This window comes from Epinephelus lanceolatus, chromosome 16 (assembly GCF_041903045.1).
Source record: "Epinephelus lanceolatus isolate andai-2023 chromosome 16, ASM4190304v1, whole genome shotgun sequence".
Classification (NCBI taxonomy): domain Eukaryota; kingdom Metazoa; phylum Chordata; class Actinopteri; order Perciformes; family Serranidae; genus Epinephelus; species Epinephelus lanceolatus.
In genome coordinates this window covers 601,174-624,503 of record NC_135749.1, presented here as the reverse complement: position 1 = coordinate 624,503, position 23,330 = coordinate 601,174, and the positions used below count along the sequence as shown (strand labels likewise).

General features: G+C 39.9%; 2 protein-coding genes across 2 annotated transcripts; both read right to left on the bottom strand.

Annotated features, from left to right (window-relative positions):
* Positions 1 to 370: 370 nt before the first annotated feature.
* LOC144467342 (uncharacterized) lies at positions 371 to 6,698 on the bottom strand. Its single transcript, XM_078175793.1, has 2 exons — positions 6,489 to 6,698; positions 371 to 1,370 (listed from the first exon to the last, which is right to left on the bottom strand). The coding sequence occupies exons 1-2, from the start codon at positions 6,559 to 6,561 to the stop codon at positions 577 to 579; spliced, it is 867 nt and encodes a 288-aa protein (XP_078031919.1). The 5' UTR covers positions 6,562 to 6,698; the 3' UTR covers positions 371 to 576.
* A 3,391-nt stretch (positions 6,699 to 10,089) lies between these two features.
* Positions 10,090 to 21,260, bottom strand: LOC144467333 (uncharacterized). Its single transcript, XM_078175773.1, has 2 exons — positions 21,082 to 21,260; positions 10,090 to 14,394 (listed from the first exon to the last, which is right to left on the bottom strand). The coding sequence occupies exons 1-2, from the start codon at positions 21,152 to 21,154 to the stop codon at positions 11,543 to 11,545; spliced, it is 2,925 nt and encodes a 974-aa protein (XP_078031899.1). The 5' UTR covers positions 21,155 to 21,260; the 3' UTR covers positions 10,090 to 11,542.
* Between the last annotated feature and the right edge of the window lie 2,070 nt (positions 21,261 to 23,330).

Genomic DNA, 23,330 nt, shown 5'->3' with positions numbered 1-23,330 from the left:
AAATAAATAAATAAATAAAAGTAAACCAATAACTTATCACAAATTCAAATAAAATATAAAATGAATTAACAAAAACAAAGAAACAAAATGAAATAACATCAAGTGAAATAAAATAAAATAACAAAATAAAATAAAAATAGATTTAGAAAGTTATTTTTATAAATAGGGAAAAAAATTGAAGAATTATTGTAATCTATAATTTTTACTCTTTTCCTTGTTGTTTTTTTATTTCATCAAAGTCCTGAAATATTTTTGTTCCTGTTTCAATCAGTGATGTAAAAATACTGAATAAATAAATAAAGTGTGAATTAGAGGTTATTTTTTGTTTCCACAGGTTAAAATCTGTCTGAAAACAAACAACATGTGATTCATTAAACATCATTTTATTTACAAAACACAGCATTAATAACAGGTCATCTGTTAGCCATGTGAGCTAGCTGATGCTAACTTACCGCGCAGCACTTTTTATTTGTTTAGTTATTATTCCGACGTTTTCATGAGCATCAGAGGATTGTTTTGTAACGGTAAAGTGATGATGTCAAACAGGAAGTCCACAGTTTGAGTCCCTGACACGCGTCAGTAGGAGTCCAGAGTACCTGACAGGTACACCAACACCACGGGCTGGTCACTGCGTGGGCGTGGCAGCAGGACTCGGTCCCTGGTTGGTTTGGATCCTCGGCGCTCACACCGATGGTTCCTGAGCTGATGACACCACGAGAAGCTTCGCTGACAGATGGAGCAGCTGAAGATTTTCTCTCCGGTGTGGATCCTCATGTGCGTCTGTAAACTTCCTCTCTGCGCAAACGTTTTTTGACACACGGAGCAGCCGAACGGTTTCTCTCCTGTGTGCGTCCTCATGTGCTGCTTCAGGTTCCCTTTGAGGCCGAATCGTTTCCCGCACTCGGAGCAGGCAAACGGTTTCTCTCCCGTGTGAGATTTCATGTGCTGCTTCAGGTTCCCGCTTTTACCGAACGTTTTCCTGCAGTCGGAGCAACTGAACGGTTTCTTTACACCTGACGGAGGTTCTCTGGTCTCCGTCCAATCATCGCTGTCGTCAGTCTCAGATTCAGAAGAGTCTCCAGTCTCTGAGTTCCTGTCTGGTCCTGGTCCTGGTCCTCCACAGTGGTGTCCCTCAGACTGAGGTTTCTCTTCATCATCTTCACTCTTCACAGGGACAGGAGTGAATGTGAACTTGGTGATATCAGCCTCCTCCAGCCCTTGAAGCTGCTCTCCCTCCTGACTGCTCCACAGTTCCTCCTCTTCCTCTTTAATGTGTGGGGGCTCTGGGTCCTCCTGGTCCACACTGGAGCTCCACTCCTGCTGCTCAGGGGGAACCTCTTCTTTAACCACCAACAGCTGCTGCTGGACCTCTGCACCAAACAAAATTTGAGAAAATTTATCAACATTTTTTGGACTTTTTTAAAAAAAGTTGGGACATTTAAATAACATATTTCAGACATTTTAATAATGTCTTTTGGACATTTCATCAGACATTTTTTAAACATTTTCTTACACAATTTTCAGACATTTTTTGGGGACTTTTAAAAATATTTTTTGGACATTTGATTTCCATTTTCTCATGGAAAGAAGGACTGCTCACATACTGACTTGTGAGCATTCCATCTTTCCATGTTTAGCACTTTGTGCTGTGCCAATGCACCTGATGACAGATGCTGATTATCCTGGTGTGTGAAAGCCTCTTCAATACAAATTTACATTTTATCAAACATTTTAATAATGTTTTATTGGACATTTTATCAACATTTTTGTCCAACATTTTAATTAAGTTCTTTGGAAATTTCTTTGCCATTTTTTGGGACATTTTAGTGCCACTTCTCATTTATTTATTTATTTTTTTTTAGGAAATTGCAACTTTTTTTTTTTTGAACATTTTAATTATGGTTTTAGGACATTTTATAAACATTTATTAGGGTGTTGTTTTAATACATTTTTTTAAACATTTCTTCAGACACTTTTAAAAATGTTTCAGACATTTCATCGGCATTTTTCTGACAGGTTCTGACAACATTTTATCAGACAATTTAAAAATATTTTTTCGACAATTTATCAACTTTTTGGGACTTTTAACAATTTTTTCAACATTTTAATCATGTTTCTCTGATATTTCATCAAAAATCTTTTATTACAAGTTTTTAAACATTTTATCGGACAATTTAATAATATTTTTAAACAATTTGTCAGCATTTTTTTAGACTTAGAAATGTTTTTTTTTCCTGGACATATCAATATTTTTCTGGAAATTCTAATTATGTTTTTTGGACATTTTATCATAATTCTTTCAGACTTTTTAATGAAGTTCTTCGGACATTCCTTTAACATTTTTGTGACATTTTAATACCATTTATTCAGGCATTGTTTTTATATTTATCAGTGATTTTATCATCATTTGTGTGCTATTCTAATTCTTTAAGGACCAACAGCTGCTGGACATCTGAAGGTAAAACTGAAACACAGACAGACGTTAATATGATAATATAAAACGAGCTAACAGGTGTCAGGTCGTCACATCACGCTGAGAATTACAAAACATAATAAACAAACAAACAAAAACGACTCAGCTGACTGATGATTAAATCTCTGACTTACCGTATTTATCATAAAACTCGTACAAGAGCAAATATCTGACATGTTGGACTGTTTCATTTATACAACAGCTTCATGTTGGATTATTTACTGATATCTGACACGCTGATATTGATTTGGCCCATAACTGATATCGATATCAGTATCTTTTTTTTTATCATTTTAAAGCCGATACCAATGACGTGCCAATTTCATCATGCATCCCTATGTCTTCATTGTTGTTGTTTTTTTTTTAAATTTAGAACTAAATTGGAGCGCAAATTCTTTCATCACATCGTCATTACAAAGTTGTTTTTCTCCTTTTCTGTGAGGGTAAGGTGACAAAACACCGCTGTGCGTCGGGGTATACATTATCCCTTACATCACCAAGCTACGTCAGGGGCTGGGAGACGCTGTCTGTAATGCTCTGGGTGGCATGCATGCATTCACCAGGTGTGATACTGTGAGTGCCTTCGCAGGCTGTGGTAAGCACCGAGCCTTGAAGCTTATCACAAGATCAGAGCATTTCCAGGAAGAAGAGCTGGGGCAGTCCTGGGAAGTATCCCCTGACCTGTTCAAGAGGCTGCAAGCATTCATGCATTCACATGTAAACTGTACTCAGCACCTGCGACGACAGAGGACATCAACACAGCCCGCTACCAACTTTTCTGCACGTGGCGTGGGGAGCTTGAATCTAGCCAGCTACCACCATGTGAGGACTGCCTCTTTATGCATGCTATGCGTGCCAGCTACCAGGCTGGCATCTGGAGAGTTAATCTCCAGCAACAGCTGCAAGTCCCAAGCCTAGTTGAACATGGCTGGGCCAGAAATGATGATGGTCAGCTCACCCTGGAATGGATGCAGGGGTCTCCAGCCCCTGAGGCAGTGCTGCAGCTGCAGTCGTAGACGCAAGCTGCCAGTGCATGAGCAAAGGCTTGAAATGTACCAACCTGTGCAAGTTGCAAGCATGTGACAATCAAGCCCAAGAGCATAACTTGACATGATCACAGATACAGACCTGAGTGACTCAGAAACAGACGTCTGATCTTGAGTCGGGCCTTGAAATAATCTAAATACTGTACTCGTGTGCTCCACGTTCTTTCACATAAGGATCATCATCTGTTTTTTCTAGTTTTATGTACAAATGATTGCTTCAAAAGTAAAAAGTGTTGATTTGTTTCTTGAGTATCATTTTCCTTAAATTCAGAAACATCAGTCTTGCAGGTGAATCATATGGTTATTATCACCGTAGGCACAGGGATCCTGATATAAATAAACCTTTCATGTTTTATGGACATGAAACACCATACACACAAAAACATGAGTATATCTCGACAACTATATGGGCTACACCCATAATTACTCTGGTGCCTGGTGAAAGGTAAGACTTCAAATCTGGTGTCTTAAAGAAGGTAAATATCACCTAATTACTCTGGCGTGAATAGATACAGAACAGAAAAATTAAAATTTCATTTCTGTCTATGCAGAATTTTAAAAAAGAAGGTTGTAGCAGCCTCATATTTTATCTGGGGAGCCAATTATAGCATTTTTCAGTTCTTCAGTATTTTAAGAATGTATTGGATTGATTTAGACACCGTGAGTAGTCAACATGTAGTCAACATGTAGTCAACATGTAGTAACATGTTGACTACACGTTGACTACATGTAGTAACATGTAAGAGGAAGAGTTGGACAAAACATCTGTCACATGTGACAATAATCACATGTGACAATAATCACATGTGATTATTGTCACATGTTGACTACATGTTGACTACATGTAGTAACATGTAAGAGGAAGAGTTGGACAAAACATCTGTCACATGTTGACTACATGTTGACTACATGTTGACTACATGTAGTCAACATGTAGTCAACAAACAGGCACCATAGACTGTTACTGGGTTTCCACTACAGGGGTCCATATATTCAATGCATCACTAAGCTGCCAGCCAGATATAATTATTGTCACATGTGACAATAATTATATGTGACAATAATCACATGTGTGACAGTAAAGATGTTTTGTCCAACTCTTCCTCTTACAACAACATTTTAATGTCTGAGTTGTAAAAAAAAAACAATAAAATAATTTTCTTTTAAATCCTGAAAGTTTCTGAATGTTGTTTGTTCAAACTTCTGTTGGTGTGAAACTGAGTAAAAGTACTGATACTAGAGTAGAAATACTCTGTTACAAGTTAAAGTACTTCGTTACTTCTCCCGCTTCCTCTAATAAACAAACAAAGGCTCAGACTGAAGCTAACCGCGGCTAGCCGGTGTTGTGTCTCTACTGGTTTCCAATTTAACTGGTTTCCTTACCGAACAGCTGCAGATGTGCTTCGCCTCCGTCAGCAGATTCGTCACAAATTCACAAACATACACAACATATTAGTGGCGATCTTAAAGTCGCAGCCCACATCTACCACAGCGAATATGCTTCTGTCAGTGAGCACTACGTACCAGCGACATTAAAAAAAGAAAGGAAAGAAATATGATATACACAAATTTGCGTCAAGCTGGACTCGATTTCACGTCAACAAAAGACAATATAACACAAACCGCATGTCCACCTGTGTGAGCCACTGAGACTCACAGAGCGCACAGCTTTCCTCAGGTATTAGTAAATTACGTCAGCATCCAGGTAACATTTTGATTTGGGCTGACCTGAGACAACTGGTTACCCTCGGCTTGCCTTGAAAGTACCCACACATATTTATCAATGTTTCTTGTTCTTTTCCCACGAGTCTACAAACATATTCAGTGCCACATTACAGTCTGTACAACACTGCACACTGACAAAGCCTGTCATGTTTAAAAAGTGACGATCTAACTCGCTCACTGCGTACCTGTAGAGACAGAGATAACAGCATGACGTCACCTCTCTCGGACCATGGCGACATTTCTTTTAGTGTGCGTCCATAATTGTGAGTTTGTTCTTAGAGCTCATATGTCTCCATCAGAGCTAGCTGCCAGGTCGTCATACAGTGTAATACTATTATTATTGTGTCATGGTAGTTAACGCTTGTACAATTCCGTTTGCTTTTTTAAAATTTCGGCCGACTTTTTTTTTTTTACTCGGTCACGGAAGTCATTTAAAATGCAGCGAAGCATAATACTTAAATTAAAACATAGGCTACTGATGTAACACTCAAATTAGATTTTAAAAAGTGCAAGTACACAAAAAACTACTCAGTTATAGTGACGTGAGTAAATGTAAGTCCTTGCTTCACCTCTGTAATGATCCAGTGGCTGTAAGTGCTTGGTTTTTATTTACATATTATTAAGCGTATTTTGAGAGTATTTTCGAGTTAGATCGTCACTTTTTAAACATGACAGGCTTTGTCAGTGTGCAGTGTTGTGCAGACTGTAATGTGGCACTGAATATGTTTGTAGACTCGTGGAAAAAGAACAAGAAACATTGATAAATATGTGTGGGTACTTTCAAGGCAAGCCGAGGGTAACCAGTTGTCTCAGGTCAGCCCAAATCAAAATGTTACCTGGATGCTGACGTAATTTACTAATACCTGAGGAAAGCTGTGCGCTCTGTGAGTCTCAGTGGCTCACACAGGTGGACATGCGGTTTGTGTTATATTGTCTTTTGTTGACGTGAAATCGAGTCCAGCTTGACGCAAATTTGTGTATATCATATTTCTTTCCTTTCTTTTTTTAATGTCGCTGGTACGTAGTGCTCACTGACAGAAGCATATTCGCTGTGGTAGATGTGGGCTGCGACTTTAAGATCGCCACTAATATGTTGTGTATGTTTGTGAATTTGTGACGAATCTGCTGACGGAGGCGAAGCACATCTGCAGCTGTTCGGTAAGGAAACCAGTTAAATTGGAAACCAGTAGGGACACAACACCGGCTAACGTTAGCTTAGCAACATTAGCAGACAGGAAACAAACCTCTTCTTCTTCTTCTTCGCGTGTTTAAAGCCTCGTCCGTGACGTCAGGCAGCAGCTTCCGGTGTGGGTCCATCTCTGCTCCGGTTACTGAACTAAACTCTGACGGTTTGTTTTTCTGCCGTTATTTAGATCCAGCTAACGGTTCACTCTGCTAACACTGCTAATCACGGCGGTCAGACCACCGGATATGACTACTATCACTTCCGGGAAAGAATTTCAAAATAAGACTAAATGGCGGACTGGATTTCACCAGAATTTTAAAAAAAAAAGAGTGAACTCATTGACACACATGTCTCAGTTCCAGAAACTTTCATTATGTCAATTAACCAAACAAACTTTAACTTTATCTGGAGAGATAAACATCAGTATCTCAGGAGAGGAGACGCAGTGAAACATCAAATGAAGAGGTTTAAATGTAACTGATTATGAGGCAATAACTGGTACGATAAAACTAAAATGGTTAAAGCCATTCAAACAAAAGAGAAATGGTTTCTGGTTTCACATCCCTTTTAAAATATCTGCAGTGTGTGGTGGTGTTGATGTTTCGCTTCTAAATTCCATGAACATGTCCTGTTATGTTGTAAAATGATCCATGAGCACGATATATCTGGAATAACAGACACAAATTAATGAGAAGACAATCCTTGTGTTGTTGTGATGTGTCTGGTCTGTTTTACACCTCATGGATTCAAGTGGTCATTTTCTCCAATATAATGAATTCAATGAGACATTTAACACACAGTGGTGATTAAAGCAATGGTGACTATAGTAAGAGGCATGACACCTTATATGGTGTGAGCTCCACAGTTACCTTCACTTTATATCAATGACATTGATTCTAGGGAGAAATAAAATGATAAGACACGCTGTCATGTCTGAAATCCTCCCTTTACCGTTAAAAAGGAAACAGTACAGATACCTCTGTGTCCCCACCCTACCAACAACTAAAGAGAGCCATTTAAATGACGTTCATCCTTGTAATGAGTTTCTTAGACAAAGATTTAATTTTGAAAGAAATAAATGTAAATTTTGTGACCTTGAAATTGGAACACTTGAACATGTTTTTTTTGACTTCTGCAAAGGACTCTCAAGCAGCCATCTGTGCTCTGTAAGACTTTATTATGGCTAAATACTTTGTCCATAGATGTAGAGTTCAAATGTCACACCACTGTTTTTAATTTTTATGAATGAGCTATTCAATTAAAAAAAAAACAACCTTTGAAATATATAAAAACTAAACAAGCCTCATGTTTATAAAAGTTTGATTCTTGATAAAATCTCTGACTTTCTTTTCCTTCTGTTTTAATTTATTTTATGTTATAATGTTGTTCACATGATTTATACTGACTGTATGTTAGGTTTTGCTAAATGTGCTGCATCTTGACTGAAATGTTTGAATTTGTTAATAAAGATAATATAAAAAAAAAGACTAAGAAAAGACTTTTCTACTGAGTCACAGTTTAAAGGAACTTTTACACTTTTCCTGCTGACAACTTCCGGTCCTTCACACATTACTGATAATAAATATTATCAATAATCAATCATGACGTGTTGTTACAGATCAATCTACAGTAAATATTACATATGTAATATATATTACTCTGAATGATGAGTTCTTTTACCTGTGGGCGTTTTGATGATAATACTTTCCTATATCTCTGTGTGTGTGTGTGTGTGTGTGTCTATAGTTTTCTATCTAAATATGTTATTTTTATTTTCATGTCTTTATTTTTTATTTTTTCAATTTTGGTTTTATTTTTTATCATATATACAGTACAGGCCAAAAGTTTGGACACACCTTCTCATTCAATGCGTTTTCTTTATTTTCATGACTATTTACATTGTAGATTCTCACTGAAGGCATCAAAACTATGAATGAACACATGTGGAGTTATGTACTTAACAAAAAAAGGTGAAATAACTGAAAACATGTTTTATATTCTAGTTTCTTCAAAATAGCCACCCTTTGCTCTGATTACTGCTTTGCACACTCTTGGCATTCTCTCCATGAGCTTCAAGAGGTAGTCACCTGAAATGGTTTCCACTTCACAGGTGTGCCTTATCAGGGTTAATTAGTGGAATTTCTTGCTTTATCAATGGGGTTGGGACCATCAGTTGTGTTGTGCAGAAGTCAGGTTAATACACAGCCGACAGCCCTATTGGACAACTGTTAAAATTCATATTATGGCAAGAACCAATCAGCTAACTAAAGAAAAACGAGTGGCCATCATTACTTTAAGAAATGAAGGTCAGTCAGTCCGGAAAACTGCAAAAACTTTAAATGTGTCCCCAAGTGGAGTCGCAGAAACCATCAAGCGCTACAACCAAACTGGCACACATGAGGACCGACCCAGGAAAGGAAGACCAAGAGTCACCTCTGCTTCTGAGGATAAGTTCATCCGAGTCACCAGCCTCAGAAATGGCAAGTTAACAGCAGCTCAGATCAGAGACCAGATGAATGCCACACAGAGTTCTAGCAGCAGACCCATCTCTAGAACAACTGTTAAGAGGAGACTGCGCCAATCAGGCCTTCATGGTCAAATAGCTGCTAGGAAACCACTGCTAAGGAGAGGCAACAAGCAGAAGAGATTTGTTTGGGCCAAGAAACACAAGGAATGGACATTAGACCAGTGGAAATCTGTGCTTTGGTCTGATGAGTCCAAATTTGAGATCTTTGGTTCCAACCGCCGTGTCTTTGTGAGACGCAGAAAAGGTGAACGGATGGATTCCACATGCCTGGTTCCCACTGTGAAGCATGGAGGAGGAGGTGTGATGGTGTGGGGGTGTTTTGCTGGTGACACTGTTGGGGATTTATTCAAAATTGAAGGCACACTGAACCAGCATGGCTACCACAGCATCCTGCAGCGACATGCCATCCCATCCGGTTTGCGTTTAGTTGGACGATCATTTATTTTTCAACAGGACAATGACCCCAAACACACCTCCAGGCTGTGTAAGGGCTATTTGACCAAGAAGGAGAGTGATGGAGTGCTGCGGCAGATGACCTGGCCTCCACAGTCACCGGACCTGAACCCAATCCAGATGGTTTGGGGTGAGCTGGACCGCAGAGTGAAGGCAAAGGGGCCAACAAGTGCTAAACACCTCTGGGAACTCCTTCAAGACTGTTGGAAAACCATTTCAGGTGACTACCTCTTGAAGCTCATGGAGAGAATGCCAAGAGTGTGCAAAGCAGTAATCAGAGCAAAGGGTGGCTATTTTGAAGAAACTAGAATATAAAACATGTTTTCAGTTATTTCACCTTTTTTTGTTAAGTACATAACTCCACATGTGTTCATTCATAGTTTTGATGCCTTCAGTGAGAATCTACAATGTAAATAGTCATGAAAATAAAGAAAACGCATTGAATGAGAAGGTGTGTCCAAACTTTTGGCCTGTACTGTATGTCTGTTCTCTTTTGTTTTTATCATGTGTTTTATATGTAAATATTTCTGTATTTTACGTTTTGATTTTTAATGTGTATGTTTTTCATTGTTTTATGTTTTATGTGTTTTTATTTTTCATTTTTGATAGGACAGTTTTGAAACTTAGTTTTATTTCTGCGGTGTTTCGACCCCACAAACTCTGTCCAACACTCCGGTCTGAAACTTGAACATTTATTAAAAATAAAATCATCTGAACAAAAAACAGTAAAAACACAAATCATAAAAACTTTACTACAAATTATTTCACATTCGTTTCTGTGTCGTCAAAACGTTCGTCACAGTGAGACGTCAATCTGCAGTCCCTGTTTACTTCCTGCCAGCTACTGCATTAAAAACATGTTCTGGGAACGTTTGGGAACATTCCCAGAAGGTTCCAGGACAGTTATGGGAACACTGTGTTTTAGCTGGGTCTGATTTGAAGGTTTTAAGGTTTAGTTTGAAGCTGTTGACTGAATCAGAGCTTGACGTCCTCTGAACGCAGCATCACCGTGTCTTTTAGTTTGACTACATTTAGTCAACCAGAGGTGGAGGACCTGAAGGATCTGAGGGACTGACCAACATATCAGATTAACAGTCAGGAGCCAGTCCATCAAGAGATTTAAACAGTGAACAGGAAGTCGATGAAGAGCCTCTAAAACCGGAGTCATGTGTCCTCTATGTTTAGTCTTGGTGAGTCGACGTGCTGCTGCATTTTGGATCATCTGCAGTTTGTTTAAAGGTTTCTGTGAGAGGTCTGAGAACAAGGCATTAAAGTGGTCCAGTCTGCGTCAGATAAAAGCTTCTGTACTTCAGCTTTTCTAAATGTTGTTACATCAAAGTTGCTTTTCTTTTGAACCAATGATTACACACCTGTTAATGTGGTCGAAACAGCGAGACGGTTTTTCAGTTGGGCTTTTATCATGTGATGAGAATGAGATATACAGCTGAGTATCGTCAGCATAGGGTTGAACCAGGTTAGAACTGAGCCTGAAATGTTCGGATGGGTACAGAGCCGGTTTAGAAGGACGCTGCAATTAATGGTGTAAAAGCTGATACAGTGTGAATTTAAATAATTGTTGAGCTGTCGGGACACTCGCTCTCCGGTGATCTCACTCACGACAGGTGGATTAGAAATGTTCCTGAAGCTGCTTCAGACCAGAGCGTCTCTTGAGAAGAGGTTTGACCAGAGACTGATTTACACTTTCAAGAACAAAATCCTCAAAACAACTAAACACTTGTTTGAAAAATCGGATGAGGGTTGGGTCAAGATGACACGTCGAGGTGTCGAGGTCATTGACCTGAGCCGATCTTTGCCGACATGAGAAATGTGTTCCAGCTGTAAGAGAGAGGGGAGAGCTATCCGACATCACCAGGCCAGGGACTACGTTATAGTTCAACACTCTGTCTGATGTTTCTGATCCCTGAGAAAAACAGCGTGATCCTCACAACTCAGTGTGAGGCTGATCAGGTTGATCAGGTCGGGCTCTGGGTTAAGAACTGTTTTTTGGTTGTTAACAAAAACTAAACTTTTTGTGAGTTTTTAACAAGAATGAATTTCTTTGAAACAGTTTTTAACGAGACAGAAACATTTAGTAACAGTCTTTTTTTTTAACCAACAAAAGTTCTCTGTTGTCAGTCTGACGCAGTTTCACGAAGCTGCGATGGATGACGTCCGTCACACTGATGGTTCCTGAGCTGAAACAGCCGAGCAAACATTTGTCCGCAGACGCTGCAGCTAAATCCGTCCCCTCTCGTGTGCGTTCTCATGTGTGTCAGTAAGTTTCCTCTCTGAGTGAAAGACTTCTTGCAGACGGAGCAGCTGAACGGTTTCTCTCCGGTGTGTGTTCTGTCGTGCTGGACTAAGTTCTCCTTGCGATGGAATCTTTTCCCGCATACTGAGCAGCTGAATGGTTTCTCTCCAGTGTGGCTCCTCATGTGAAGCCGTAGACTCCCGCTCTGGGTGAAAGACTTCGTACAGATGGAGCAGCTAAACGGTTTCTCTCTCGTGTGGGTTCTCATGTGTTCCTGAAGATGGGCCTTTCGGGCAAATCTTTTGTCACACTCGGAGCAGCTGAACGGTTTCTCATCAGGACCACATCTCAAAGAGTCTGGTTGTAAATCTGGATCTGGATCAGAGTTCCCAGCTGGTTCTGGTCCTCCACTGTCCTCTCCACCATGACGGCCGGGACATTTATGTCTGTCGGCTTGTTGACGCCAGGCAAATCTTTCATTACAGACGCTGCAGTTGTATCGTTTCTCTCCGGTGTGAACCGTCATGTGTCTCTGTAACGTTCCACCCTGAGCGAAAGATTTCGTACACACTGAGCAGTTAAAACGTTTCTCTCCCGTGTGAGTCCGCATGTGTCGGTTCAGGTTACCTTTGAGGCCAAATCTTTTCCCGCACTCAGAGCAGCTGAACGGTTTCTTTACACCTGACTGACCCTTGGTCTCCGTCCAATCATCACTGTCATCAGTCTCAGCTTCAGAAGAGTCTCTGAGCACTGGTCGTACTTCTTCTCCTGTGTTCACTGGTTCTGGTTCTCCACCAGCTTCTGTTTTTATCTGTCGACTCTGATGAAGCTTTGCAGACTGAAGACCGACACGCTGATGATTCCTGAGCTGCGTTGATGACCTTGTGTGGATTCTCACGTGATGAACTGAGCTGGACCTGCCACGGGGTCTCGTGTCATGCAGTGAGCTATTAAACGGTTTCTCCCTGATGTGAACCATCACGTGTCTCCGCAAACTTCCTCTCTGCGTAAAAGATTTCTGACAAACCAAGCAGGTGAACGGTTTCTCTCCGGTGTGAGTCCTCATGTGGATCTTAAGTTCTCCACTGGAGCCAAACGTTTTCATGCACTCGGAGCAGCTGAACGGTTTCACGTCAGTTTTACATCTCTCGCATTTTTTAAAGGAATCCGAACCAGAGGGACGTTCTCTGGTTTCCTTCCAAAAGTCACTATCAACACTATCATCGGTACCTGGTTGTAAATCTGGACCTGGATCTGAGTTCCTGGCTGGTCCTGGTCCGCCACAGTCCTCTCTGTCAGTGTCAGACCTGTGGCCGACACACTGGTGGTCTTTCAGCTGATAGTACCAGGTGAACTTTTTGTCGCAGACTCTACAGCTGTAGATTTTGTGGACCTCCATGTGTTTGGTCAGGTAACGCCTCCAAGCGAATTCTTGACCACAGATTTGGCATCTGAACTGAGTCTGTCTAGTGTGGACCCTCATGTGCTGGACTAACGCCTCACTGTCGCTGAAACCAATGCTACACACTGAGCAGTGGAACGGTTTCACTCCTGTGTCGCACATCAGGTGAGAATCTGAGTTTTCAGTGTGACTGAACGGTTTCTCCTCGGTATTATTACTTCCTGTTTCAGTCTCAAAGACATCCTCAGTTTTCACGTGGTTCTGAGCATGTTTGTAAAAATTACCAAGGTTATTTTCAGCCTTGTTATCAAAGACTTTTTTATATCTCTGATATGTGAACCCTGACTGAGGTTCTCTGGTTTCCGTCCAATCGTCACTGTCGTCAGTCTCAGCTTCAGAAGAGTCTCTGATCTTGTCTTGTGAATGTGGATCTGGATCTGAATTCCTGACTGGACCTGGTCCTCCACAATCCTCTCCATCAGCTTCTGTATTTACGTGTTCAGTTGGAGTTCGTTGCGAGGACTGACTGCCAACACATTTGTGTCGTGTCACCAGCTGACAAGTGGCAAATGTTTTGTGACAAACGTCGCAGCCGAATGGTTTCTCTCCGCTGTGGATGGTCGTGTGTTGTGTCAGCTGCACCTTCTGGATAAATCTTTTCCCACACACTGAGCAGCTGAATGGTTTCTCTCCAGTGTGAATTTTCATGTGCAGCTGTAAACCTCCGCCCTGTGCGAAAGACTTCTTACAGACAGAGCAGCTGAACGGTTTCTCTCCGGTGTGCGTCCTCATGTGTCCCTTCAGATGTATTGTTGTGCCAAATCTTTTCCCACATTCAGAGCAGCTGAACGGTTTCTCTCCTGTATGAGTCCTAATGTGTTCCCTCAGATGAGCCTTGGTGCTAATTTTTTTCCCGCACCTGGAGCAGGTAAATGGTTTCTTTAAACCTGACGGTTCCTTGGTCTCTGTCCAATCATCACTGTTGTCAGTCTCAGCTTCGGAACAGTCTCTGGTCCTGTCATCAGTATCTGGGTAAGGTTCAGGAGAGTCTTCAGGCGCTGGTCCTGCTCCTGGTCCTCCACAGTGGTGTCCCTCAGACTGAGGTTTCTCTTCATCATCTTCACTCTTCACAGGGACAAGAGTGAATGTGAACTTGGTGATATCAGCCTCCTCCAGCCCTTGAAGCTGCTCTCCCTCCTGACTGCTCCAGAGTTCCTCCTCTTCCTCTTTAATGTGTGGGGGCTCTGGGTCCTCCTGGTCCACACTGGAGCTCCACTCCTGCTGCTCAGGGGGAACCTCTTCTTTAACCACCAACAGCTGCTGCTGGACCTCTGCACCAAATAGGAAACAGGAAACAGAGACAAATTGTCATTTGATGCCAGGTGAGCAACCTGACACACTGCAGGATATAGTGCCCACACAACTCTATTTTCACACATTTTATGAATATTTTATACATTTTTCTGACTTGTCCCGACATCTAATCACAGTTTTCTGAGATTTTATCAAAATGTTTTGAGACACTTAAAAGTTTTTTTTTTGTTTTGTTTTTTTGGGCGGTTTAATCAACATTTTTTCAGACATTTAAGTAATATTTGCTTACGACATTTTATATATTAATTTTTTATTGTTTTTTTTTTCTACAACATATGTATATATTTTTAAATGTTCGAAATAAAGAAATCAAATCAAATCAAAAACATTTTTTCCAGATACTATAGATTTTTCAGAAATCTAATTAACATTTTCTTTGGACTTTTTATTTTATTTTTGGAACCTCTTCTTTAACCACCAACAGCTGCTGGATGTCTGAAGACAACACTGAGACACAGACAGACGTTTACAGCAACATAGAATCATGTTTGTCTGTGAGAGTCCAGTGGTGGAAAGTAACTAAGTACATTTACTCTGCTCCTGGCCCGTATTCTGAATTTGTATCTGAATTCTCAGAGTTTTTATCCAGTCTAGTTCTTAAATCAGATAAAGTTATTATTGTAGGCGATTTTAACATTCATGTCGACGTTGATAATGACTCCCTGGCTACCGTGTTTATCTCATTATTAGACTCCATTGGCTTCAGTCAGGGTGTACATGAACCCACTCACTGTTTTAACCATACCCTCGATCTAGTTCTGACGTATGGAATTGAAATTGATAACCTAAAAGTCTTTCCACAGAATCCCTCGCTATCGGATCATTATCTGATTACTTTTGATTTCTTTTTACTCGATTACACGCCACTCAGCAACAGTTACTATACTAGATGTTTATCAGATAGTGCTGTCGCAAAATTTAAGGAAAAGATTACTTCGTCGTTAAATTCAATAACAAGTCCTTCAGTAACAGAGGTTTCCTGTACCGACTTTGATCATTTTGTCGATAGCGCCGTAGGCTCGCTGCGAACAACACTTGACTCTGTAGCTCCTCTTAAAAAGAAGTTAACAAAGCAAAGAAAGTTCGCTCCTTGGTATAACTCTCAAACCCGTAAGTTAAAACAAATATCGCGAAAATTTGAAAGGAATTGGCGATTAACCAAACTGGAAGAATCTCGTTTAATCTGGACAGACAGTCTCAAAACTTATAAGAGGGGCCTCCGCAATGCCAGAGCAAACTATTACTCAGCATTAATAGAAGAAAACAAGAACAACCCCAGGTTTCTTTTCAGCACTGTAGCCAGGCTGACTGAGAGTCAAAGCTCTATTGAGCCTTGTATTCCTTTAGCCCTTAGCAGTAATGATTTTATGAGCTTTTTTAATGACAAAGGGTTTTTTGGGGAGTTTTTCCTGATCAGCTGTGAGGGTCTTAAGGACAGAGGGATGTCGTATGCTGTAAAGCCCTGTGAGGCAAACTGTGATTTGTGATATTGGGCTTTATAAATAAAACTAAATTGACTCAAGTGCTGTAGTTAAGTCCACCTCTGAGGTACAAAGAATATTTTCATTAATCATAAGACTCAGCTGAGTGTATCTGTCTCATGTGATGAGCAGTGACAGCGGCTAACCAACTTATATTTATGTTCTCGTGATGGAGTGAGTTTGAATCCCGTGAAGATGGTCTCTATGACACATGTTTATTTAAACAGGCACCAGAGACCAAACTGTGACGGCCTTCTGAGATCATTTATTACAGATATGAGTTAAATTTACAGGAGAAGCAATTTTGCCTCTTCCTGTTTCCAACATTCTGTCACAACAAGTTCAAACTGCGACTGAGTGTCGGTCTGCGACCGGGCTCCTCGAGCAAGAGTCCACAGACGGATCAGGGCCCTGTTTGAGGCCTAGTCCACACGAGCGCGGGTATTTTTAAAACCGAACTTTTTTGGCCTCCAGTTTTTAAAAAATCTGCGTCCATACGAGCGGTGTAATAAAAATACCTCCGTCCACATGACACCGCAAATTCCACTATCAAGCAATGTAATACACATGCCAAAGCAGTAGGTGGCGATATAACTCCTAACTGTAAGGCCATTGTAGCCAATCAGAAGGCAGTAAAACGTCATTACCGGAAAAACAACAACAAGCGTACTATTATGCAGCAGGAGCAGTCTCCGTAATAGCACACTCTTGTGCCTCAGTTGCTGGATGTGGTTGAGTAGCGTTAGTTGTATGATACAGCCACAAAGTGCTGATATGCTGCTAAATAGCAGCAGTATTTTGTTTAGGTCCATCCTCAAATCGTCTCTCGCACACACTGGATCGTGTAATAACACAGCTGTTTTCTGTTTACGTCGCACACTGTGATGTCATACAATGGAGACGAGACAAAGTAACTGTGGTTATCCTGTCCACACATGACTACTGACACCGGACTTTTCCAAAAAGTTCACCCTGGACTCCGGTTACAAATAACTCCGGTTACAGGGGCCCAAAACTGCGGTTACGTGTGGATGAAAGGCCAAACCATGAGAAAAGAGTCACGGTTATATAAATACCTGCATTGGTGTGGACAGCCCCTCAGAGAGCAGGCTCAACAAACTCTGATCCTGATCTCTGAGCTGACTGAGCCTGAACTGAGAAACAGAACAGCTGATCAGAATCAGTTCAATCAGCTCTGAGTATGTTCAGCCTGAGGGAAGCTGGGTCACAGTGAGCACCAACAGACATCAGCAGAGTGCAGATAACATGACTCTCAGAGACAGGAAGTGGAGTTAAAAGCAGAGCCACTGATTTCATCCAAAGCTGAATCAGAGATTTGAAGACATGAAAAATCAGTGTGCTCCATCAGCTGAACAGAGAGAGGTGTGATGGGAACAGCCTGCAGAGCGTGTTCATATGTGAAGTGATGTGATGTCATGTGATGAGCTCATGTGTCTAACATACAGAAACATGTTTCTATCTCAACAGTGTTCATATATTTGAATATAATTTATCCAGCTGTAATGTGATGGAGCCCAAACACACTGGGCACAAACTCAACATCAAACACACAGATATTAAACAGACTGGAACTGATCCTGACGTCATGACGACGTGGACATCAGGCTGATGGAGCTATTATGGGATGTTGAGTCCCATCAGTGAGCCAGTTCCATCTTTGAATATATGAGACGTCTTGATCAATGACCTCATCATGTGTCCAGGTAGATTCATTTCTCATCAACACTGAGACACCTGCAGTTCTTTTGTTAAACATTATTTTTGGGCTTTTGTTGCCTTTAATGTCAGGACAGCATAACGTTATGGGGAGAGAGGGAACGACACGTAGCACAGGACAGCAGGCTGGGTTTGAACCCGCGGCCGCTGCATCAAGGACTAAGCTCCCATACTTATGGCGCCCGCTCCATCCACTGAGCTACCGATGACCCGTAGGACTTGTCCTTGATAATGGATTGTGATTTATGACCAGGGAAAACCACAACAAGGGTCCAAAGTCTTTTCAGAGCCAGAGACACTTTTCTTACGGGCCGACAAACCGCTGTCTCTCTGATGTGTTCAGTGTCTCTGATGTTATAAAGAAAAGAATCAAAGGACAATGCATAAAATGTGCTGTGATGATAATGTAAATCCAGGATGTGTAATATGTGATATATGTGGGTGGAACAGATTGTTAGATAAATGACAGAGTGTGAGGTCAAACAGTATCTTTCATATAGACACTCCTCCAGGGAGACATCCAAACAGGCTCTAATCACCTTCTCCTTACACAACAGCCTCTGAATACACTGGGCCTCAACCTCCACCACTTCATTCACTAAAGGACACGCCATGTTTCTACTTCCTGCTACACGCTCAGCCTCAGGCTGACATCAAAGAGCATGGACACCAAGAGGCGAAGCTCCATTGAATTTCTGCCAACAGCCACTAGGGGCGCTGCCGCCATTTTGGACTGTTGCGCCCAGACAACATGTCAAGAGAGGAGAAAAAAGTAAAAGAAAACAGTGTAGTGCAATTAACTGCAACAACTATCAGTGGAACACCCCGCACCTGGCCTTCCACCGTTTCCCGAAGGATCCCGACAGGTAAGAACTCCTGAGGTGTAAGTTTTTAAGTGTTTTAAGTGTTTTTCAATTTAATATGCCAGTTTTCGTGGGAAGATAACACTTATATATATATATATATATATATATGTACATATATATATATATATGGCCTCTTGGACCATTTATATCAGAACTGATTACTGCTTTAGCATTAAAATATATCATATTAAAATAGCCTATATTATTATTATTATTATTATTATTACTGTCCCCTTACTGTACAACCTGTAAATAAATCTTTATTCCTGACTATGTGACGTCGCCATTAATGTGTTTCTAGTTAAAATATTGATTTTTTTAATTTTTTTTTTATTTTTTGGTAGATTGGCTTATGGGGTGATTTTGAAGGAGTAATGAAGTTAATCTTCTCATAAGTGGATGTAATATGTAGAGATGCCATCATCAGTTAGCTGATGACACTTGTCTCTTTAAAAAATGATATTCAAGTCCCAGTCATATTAGAGGCGTTCAAGAATTTCTCTAAAGCCTCAGGTCTTACAATTAATCAGAGTAAATGCAAAATTTTAGCAGTACATGATACTGATAAGACATCAATAAGTGGTATAGAGGTTAAAAAATCAGTTAAATATCTTGGTATCTCAATAACTAAATCATCCCCTGATAGAATTTCCAACAATTTTTTACCCAAAATAGAAAAAGCAAAAAAAATCTTTAACTCCTGGTTGCAAAGAGACCTTACTATTCAAGGTCGTGTACTATTGTCAAAGGCTAAAGGTATCTCAAGATTAGTATACCCTGCCATCTCTCTTTATGTTGACCCGAAGACATGTGCAGCAATCGATTCTCTCCTCTTCAAGTTCATATGGAAAAACAAAACAGAGTATATTAAAAGAAAAACATGCATCAGGATCTACTCTGATGGGGGATTGAATGCAATAGATTTCCATACTATTAATAGGATTTTTAAGATTAATTGGATTAAGCAGTGTTTGGCTAAGAACAACTGTCAGTGGTTCTACATTCCTAATTTGTTGTTTAATATGTGTGGCGGTCTGAGTTTTCTACTCTCTTGTAATTATAAATATGATAAACTGCCCCTCAAGCTCGCTAACTTTCACAAACAAGCTCTTGAAGCTTGGTTGATTGCCTTCAAACATAATTTCTCTCCACATTCATGCATACTTTGGAACAATCAGCATATACTTTCCAGAAACAAATCCATATTCAAGAAAGACTGGTTTGATAGGAACATAATCTTTGTATTAGATGTACTTAGCGATAGAGGTAACCCCTACACATATGAAAACTTTGTTCAGAACAAAGGTATTAATTTCTCTTGAAAAGATTATAACAATGTTATTAAAAGTATATCTCCTAAGTTACTGTTCTTTATCCAAAATGCAGTAATATATGGTGGAAAAGATATTTCGGGTGGTATGTGTAGCAATCTGCATATCAGAAAGAGACTTACTTCATATCAGAGTTGCTTTCCCAAATCTATTCTATTATGGAAAATAACTTTTCCCGTTATCTCAGCAGAAAAAGTTTTGACAGACCATCATAAGTTCCTTTTACCAAACAAAATAAAAGAAGTCCATCTGAAGATCTTACATAGGTATTATCCTTGTAATGAACTATTGCATAAATTTAAAGCAGATGTCTCTCCACTTTGCTCTTTCTGTAAAGCTGAAAGCGAATCGATTTCTCATCTATTCTACACTTGTTCCTTTTCTCGAGAATTTTGGACTGATGCTGCTCTACTGATTTTCTCAGCATTTAATACACTGACACCAATATCAGAAGAAATGGTCTTGTTTCTGAGCTGTAATACAGACGTACAACCTATTAACTGTGCTCTCAAAGCCATCTGTCTTACTGGCAAGTTTCACATTCATAAATCTAGAATCACTCAGACTAAACCTAACATAAATTTATTTTATGTCGAATTACAATATCTCTTTGCTTCTGTCTCCAAAATAACTAAAAACAAGAAAGCTTTTAAGACCTCTCAAATAATTGGTAAAATCCTACGTATTGAATGATCTAAATGTGTGATATGTAACAAAACTGATGAGGCTGTTCGGCATATGGTAGTTTTTCCCTCATACACCTTATTGTCGGGACATGTTTTCTTTTCCTTCTTATGTTTTTAGCATATGAGTTATTTTCTGTTCCTTTTGGTCCATTTTATCTTCTTTTTAGTTATGTCATTTTACATGTTATTAATGTCTTTTTGCAGGATGTTGCAGAGTAGCAACATGTTAATCAACAATGCGTTGTTATGAATACACATCCAATGTTCTGCAATACGTTGTTATAATTGCATTTAATGTAATGCAATGTTAAGTCTAGTTGCTATGGGCCGTTCTATTGAGCTTCGCCTCTTGGTATCCATGCTCTTTGGTGACGGTTCTCAAACTAATATGGAGGACAGCTACGTGTTCACTTCCTGGTTGAAAACAGCTCTTGTCACTATGACAACCACAGACGGCTGAAAGTCGCCAGTTAACATGGTCACGAGTAAATCCGTAACACCGGCTAACGTTAGCTTAGCAACATTAGCAGAGAGGAAACTAACCTCTTCTTGTTCTTCTTCGCGGGTTTAAAGCCTCGTCCGTGACGTCAGGCAGCAGTTTCCGGTGCGGGTCCATCTCTGCTCCGGTTACTGAACTAAACTCTGACGGTTTGTTTTTCTGCCGTTATTTAGATCCAGCTAACGGTTCACTCTGCTAACACTGCTAATCACGGCGGTCAGACCACCGGATATGACTATCACTTCCGGGAACAGATTTCAAAATAAGACTATGGAGGTGTTTCTTACGGAGACCGGTTTCTCAAAGTCAAGGAAGGATTACAGAACATTATTTACAAAGCACATGTAACACAGTGAGCATCATATTAATAAAAATGATTAAAGTACTTTTACTGTGACAGGACAGAACAGGTCTGGAGGCTGCACAGTGTAAAATATATTTCACTCACAGCTCTAATTGCTTTTGGTGTTTGAGAGAACTGGACTGAATGAATGTGTTTGATCTTTATCAAAAGCAACAAAGCAAGGTTTTCTATTTCTGAACTTACATCTGTGAATATGACAATATAATAATACAATGAATCCTGTGTGTGTTTATTATTTTTGTAGAGACCAAACTCTACATTCTTCCAGATAATAATTGGTTCCGATATGAAGTCACATGTGGTAATGTGCTAATATCTGTTTGGAACAGAGCCCTTATGGAACTGATGTCGTCACGAGAGTCAGCAGAAACACAAACTTTGCCTGTGACAGTGTCTGCTGGAGATAACAAGGGCATCTGTTGAACATCAGTCCTCGGTTGAGATTTAAACAGCAGACAGATTCCAGAGGGAATTGCACCAAAGACCTTTGCATCATCTGCAGGCTGTCACAGGGAGATTATATTCTGACATAAAGAAAACATCCCTGTTGAATAACTGATTTACCAATACAGTGTTATTGTGAAACCAATATTCCAAACAAAAGAGATGTGTTTGAATGAGACGTCCTTGTTATTCCATATAAAGTAGTTCTGAGGTGAAAAATGATGTTTGTAGATGAGAGACCATGATGAGAAAGCCTGGCGATGAAAGGCAGAGATTTTAACAGGGATTTCAAGGAAGGACCCTCAAACCAACGTCAAGGATCCTTCTGAGTTTCCTTCTTTCAGAGAAACTTGAAGGATGCATGTGTGGATCCTCCACAGCTATAAAATCCCCACAATGCTTTGCACACAACACGATTTGCAATATGTCGTTTATTTGGATTAATGTCTCCACCTGAGTTTATCAGACAGAAACCTCATTGACACTTTCCGAGGGCGGGTGTTAAAGAAAGAGATTTCAGCCATCTCCTGCCCTCTGGTGCGTTCTCACAGGTTTGAAATAGCTTTAGTTTCATTAAAGGAAAGAGACTATGACAACGATTCAGTGACACATTTAGAGGCAGCTGCAGAGCCAGGAGCAACACTGCATGTACGTTAGCAGAATATTTATGATTCTGAATTAGTTTTGATTTTAAACAACTTTCTGTTTGCAGCAGAGAAAACATCCAATATTACATGAGTCTCTGTCAGTGAGGAGACAAAGGGGTTAAAGTTCATACATCCACAAAGAGAGAGAGACACACACACAGACACACAGTCAATGAGCCTGTGTTGTTTTGTGTGGAAAATAAAAATAAGTGTATGATGCAACCTGTGTTGCCGTGTTGCCACAAGAGGGTTTAAATGCAGTGGATTGATCTTTAAAATGAATTGGATTAAAATATTTGTGCAAGGAAAGGGGAAATGATGGTTTATTATGCCAACAAAATGGCAATGAGTAAGAAAGTCTTTTTCTTTTAAAAAGGCAATTTTTCAACTTTTTGTCTTCTAAGAATTTTTTTTTAATTTTCAAAAATTTTAATGCCCAATTTAAAACATTTATTAGAAAAATAATCAAATGTAATCAGTTACTTTAATAAAGTAGTTAAAATAGTTACATTACTTTTGACATATTTAACCTGAGGAAAGTGACTTTGTGTCCATTTCAAGAAACACAAAGCTGAATGTAGAAAACATAAAATGGCGGACGGTCCGACTATACCAATTCAGTATCTGACCAAATGTCTCCCCTTCTGTTCCTGAGATATGACCTTAAAACATGATGATGTCACAGTCAAGCTGACCTTTGACCTTCGTTATTTTATCCTGTTAGACATTTGTGTCAAGTTTTGTCAGAATTAGTGAATGAATTCTTCAGTTATGGACAAAAACATGTTTTGTGAGGTCACACTGACCTTTGACCACTAAACTCAAACCTGTTCAGTCA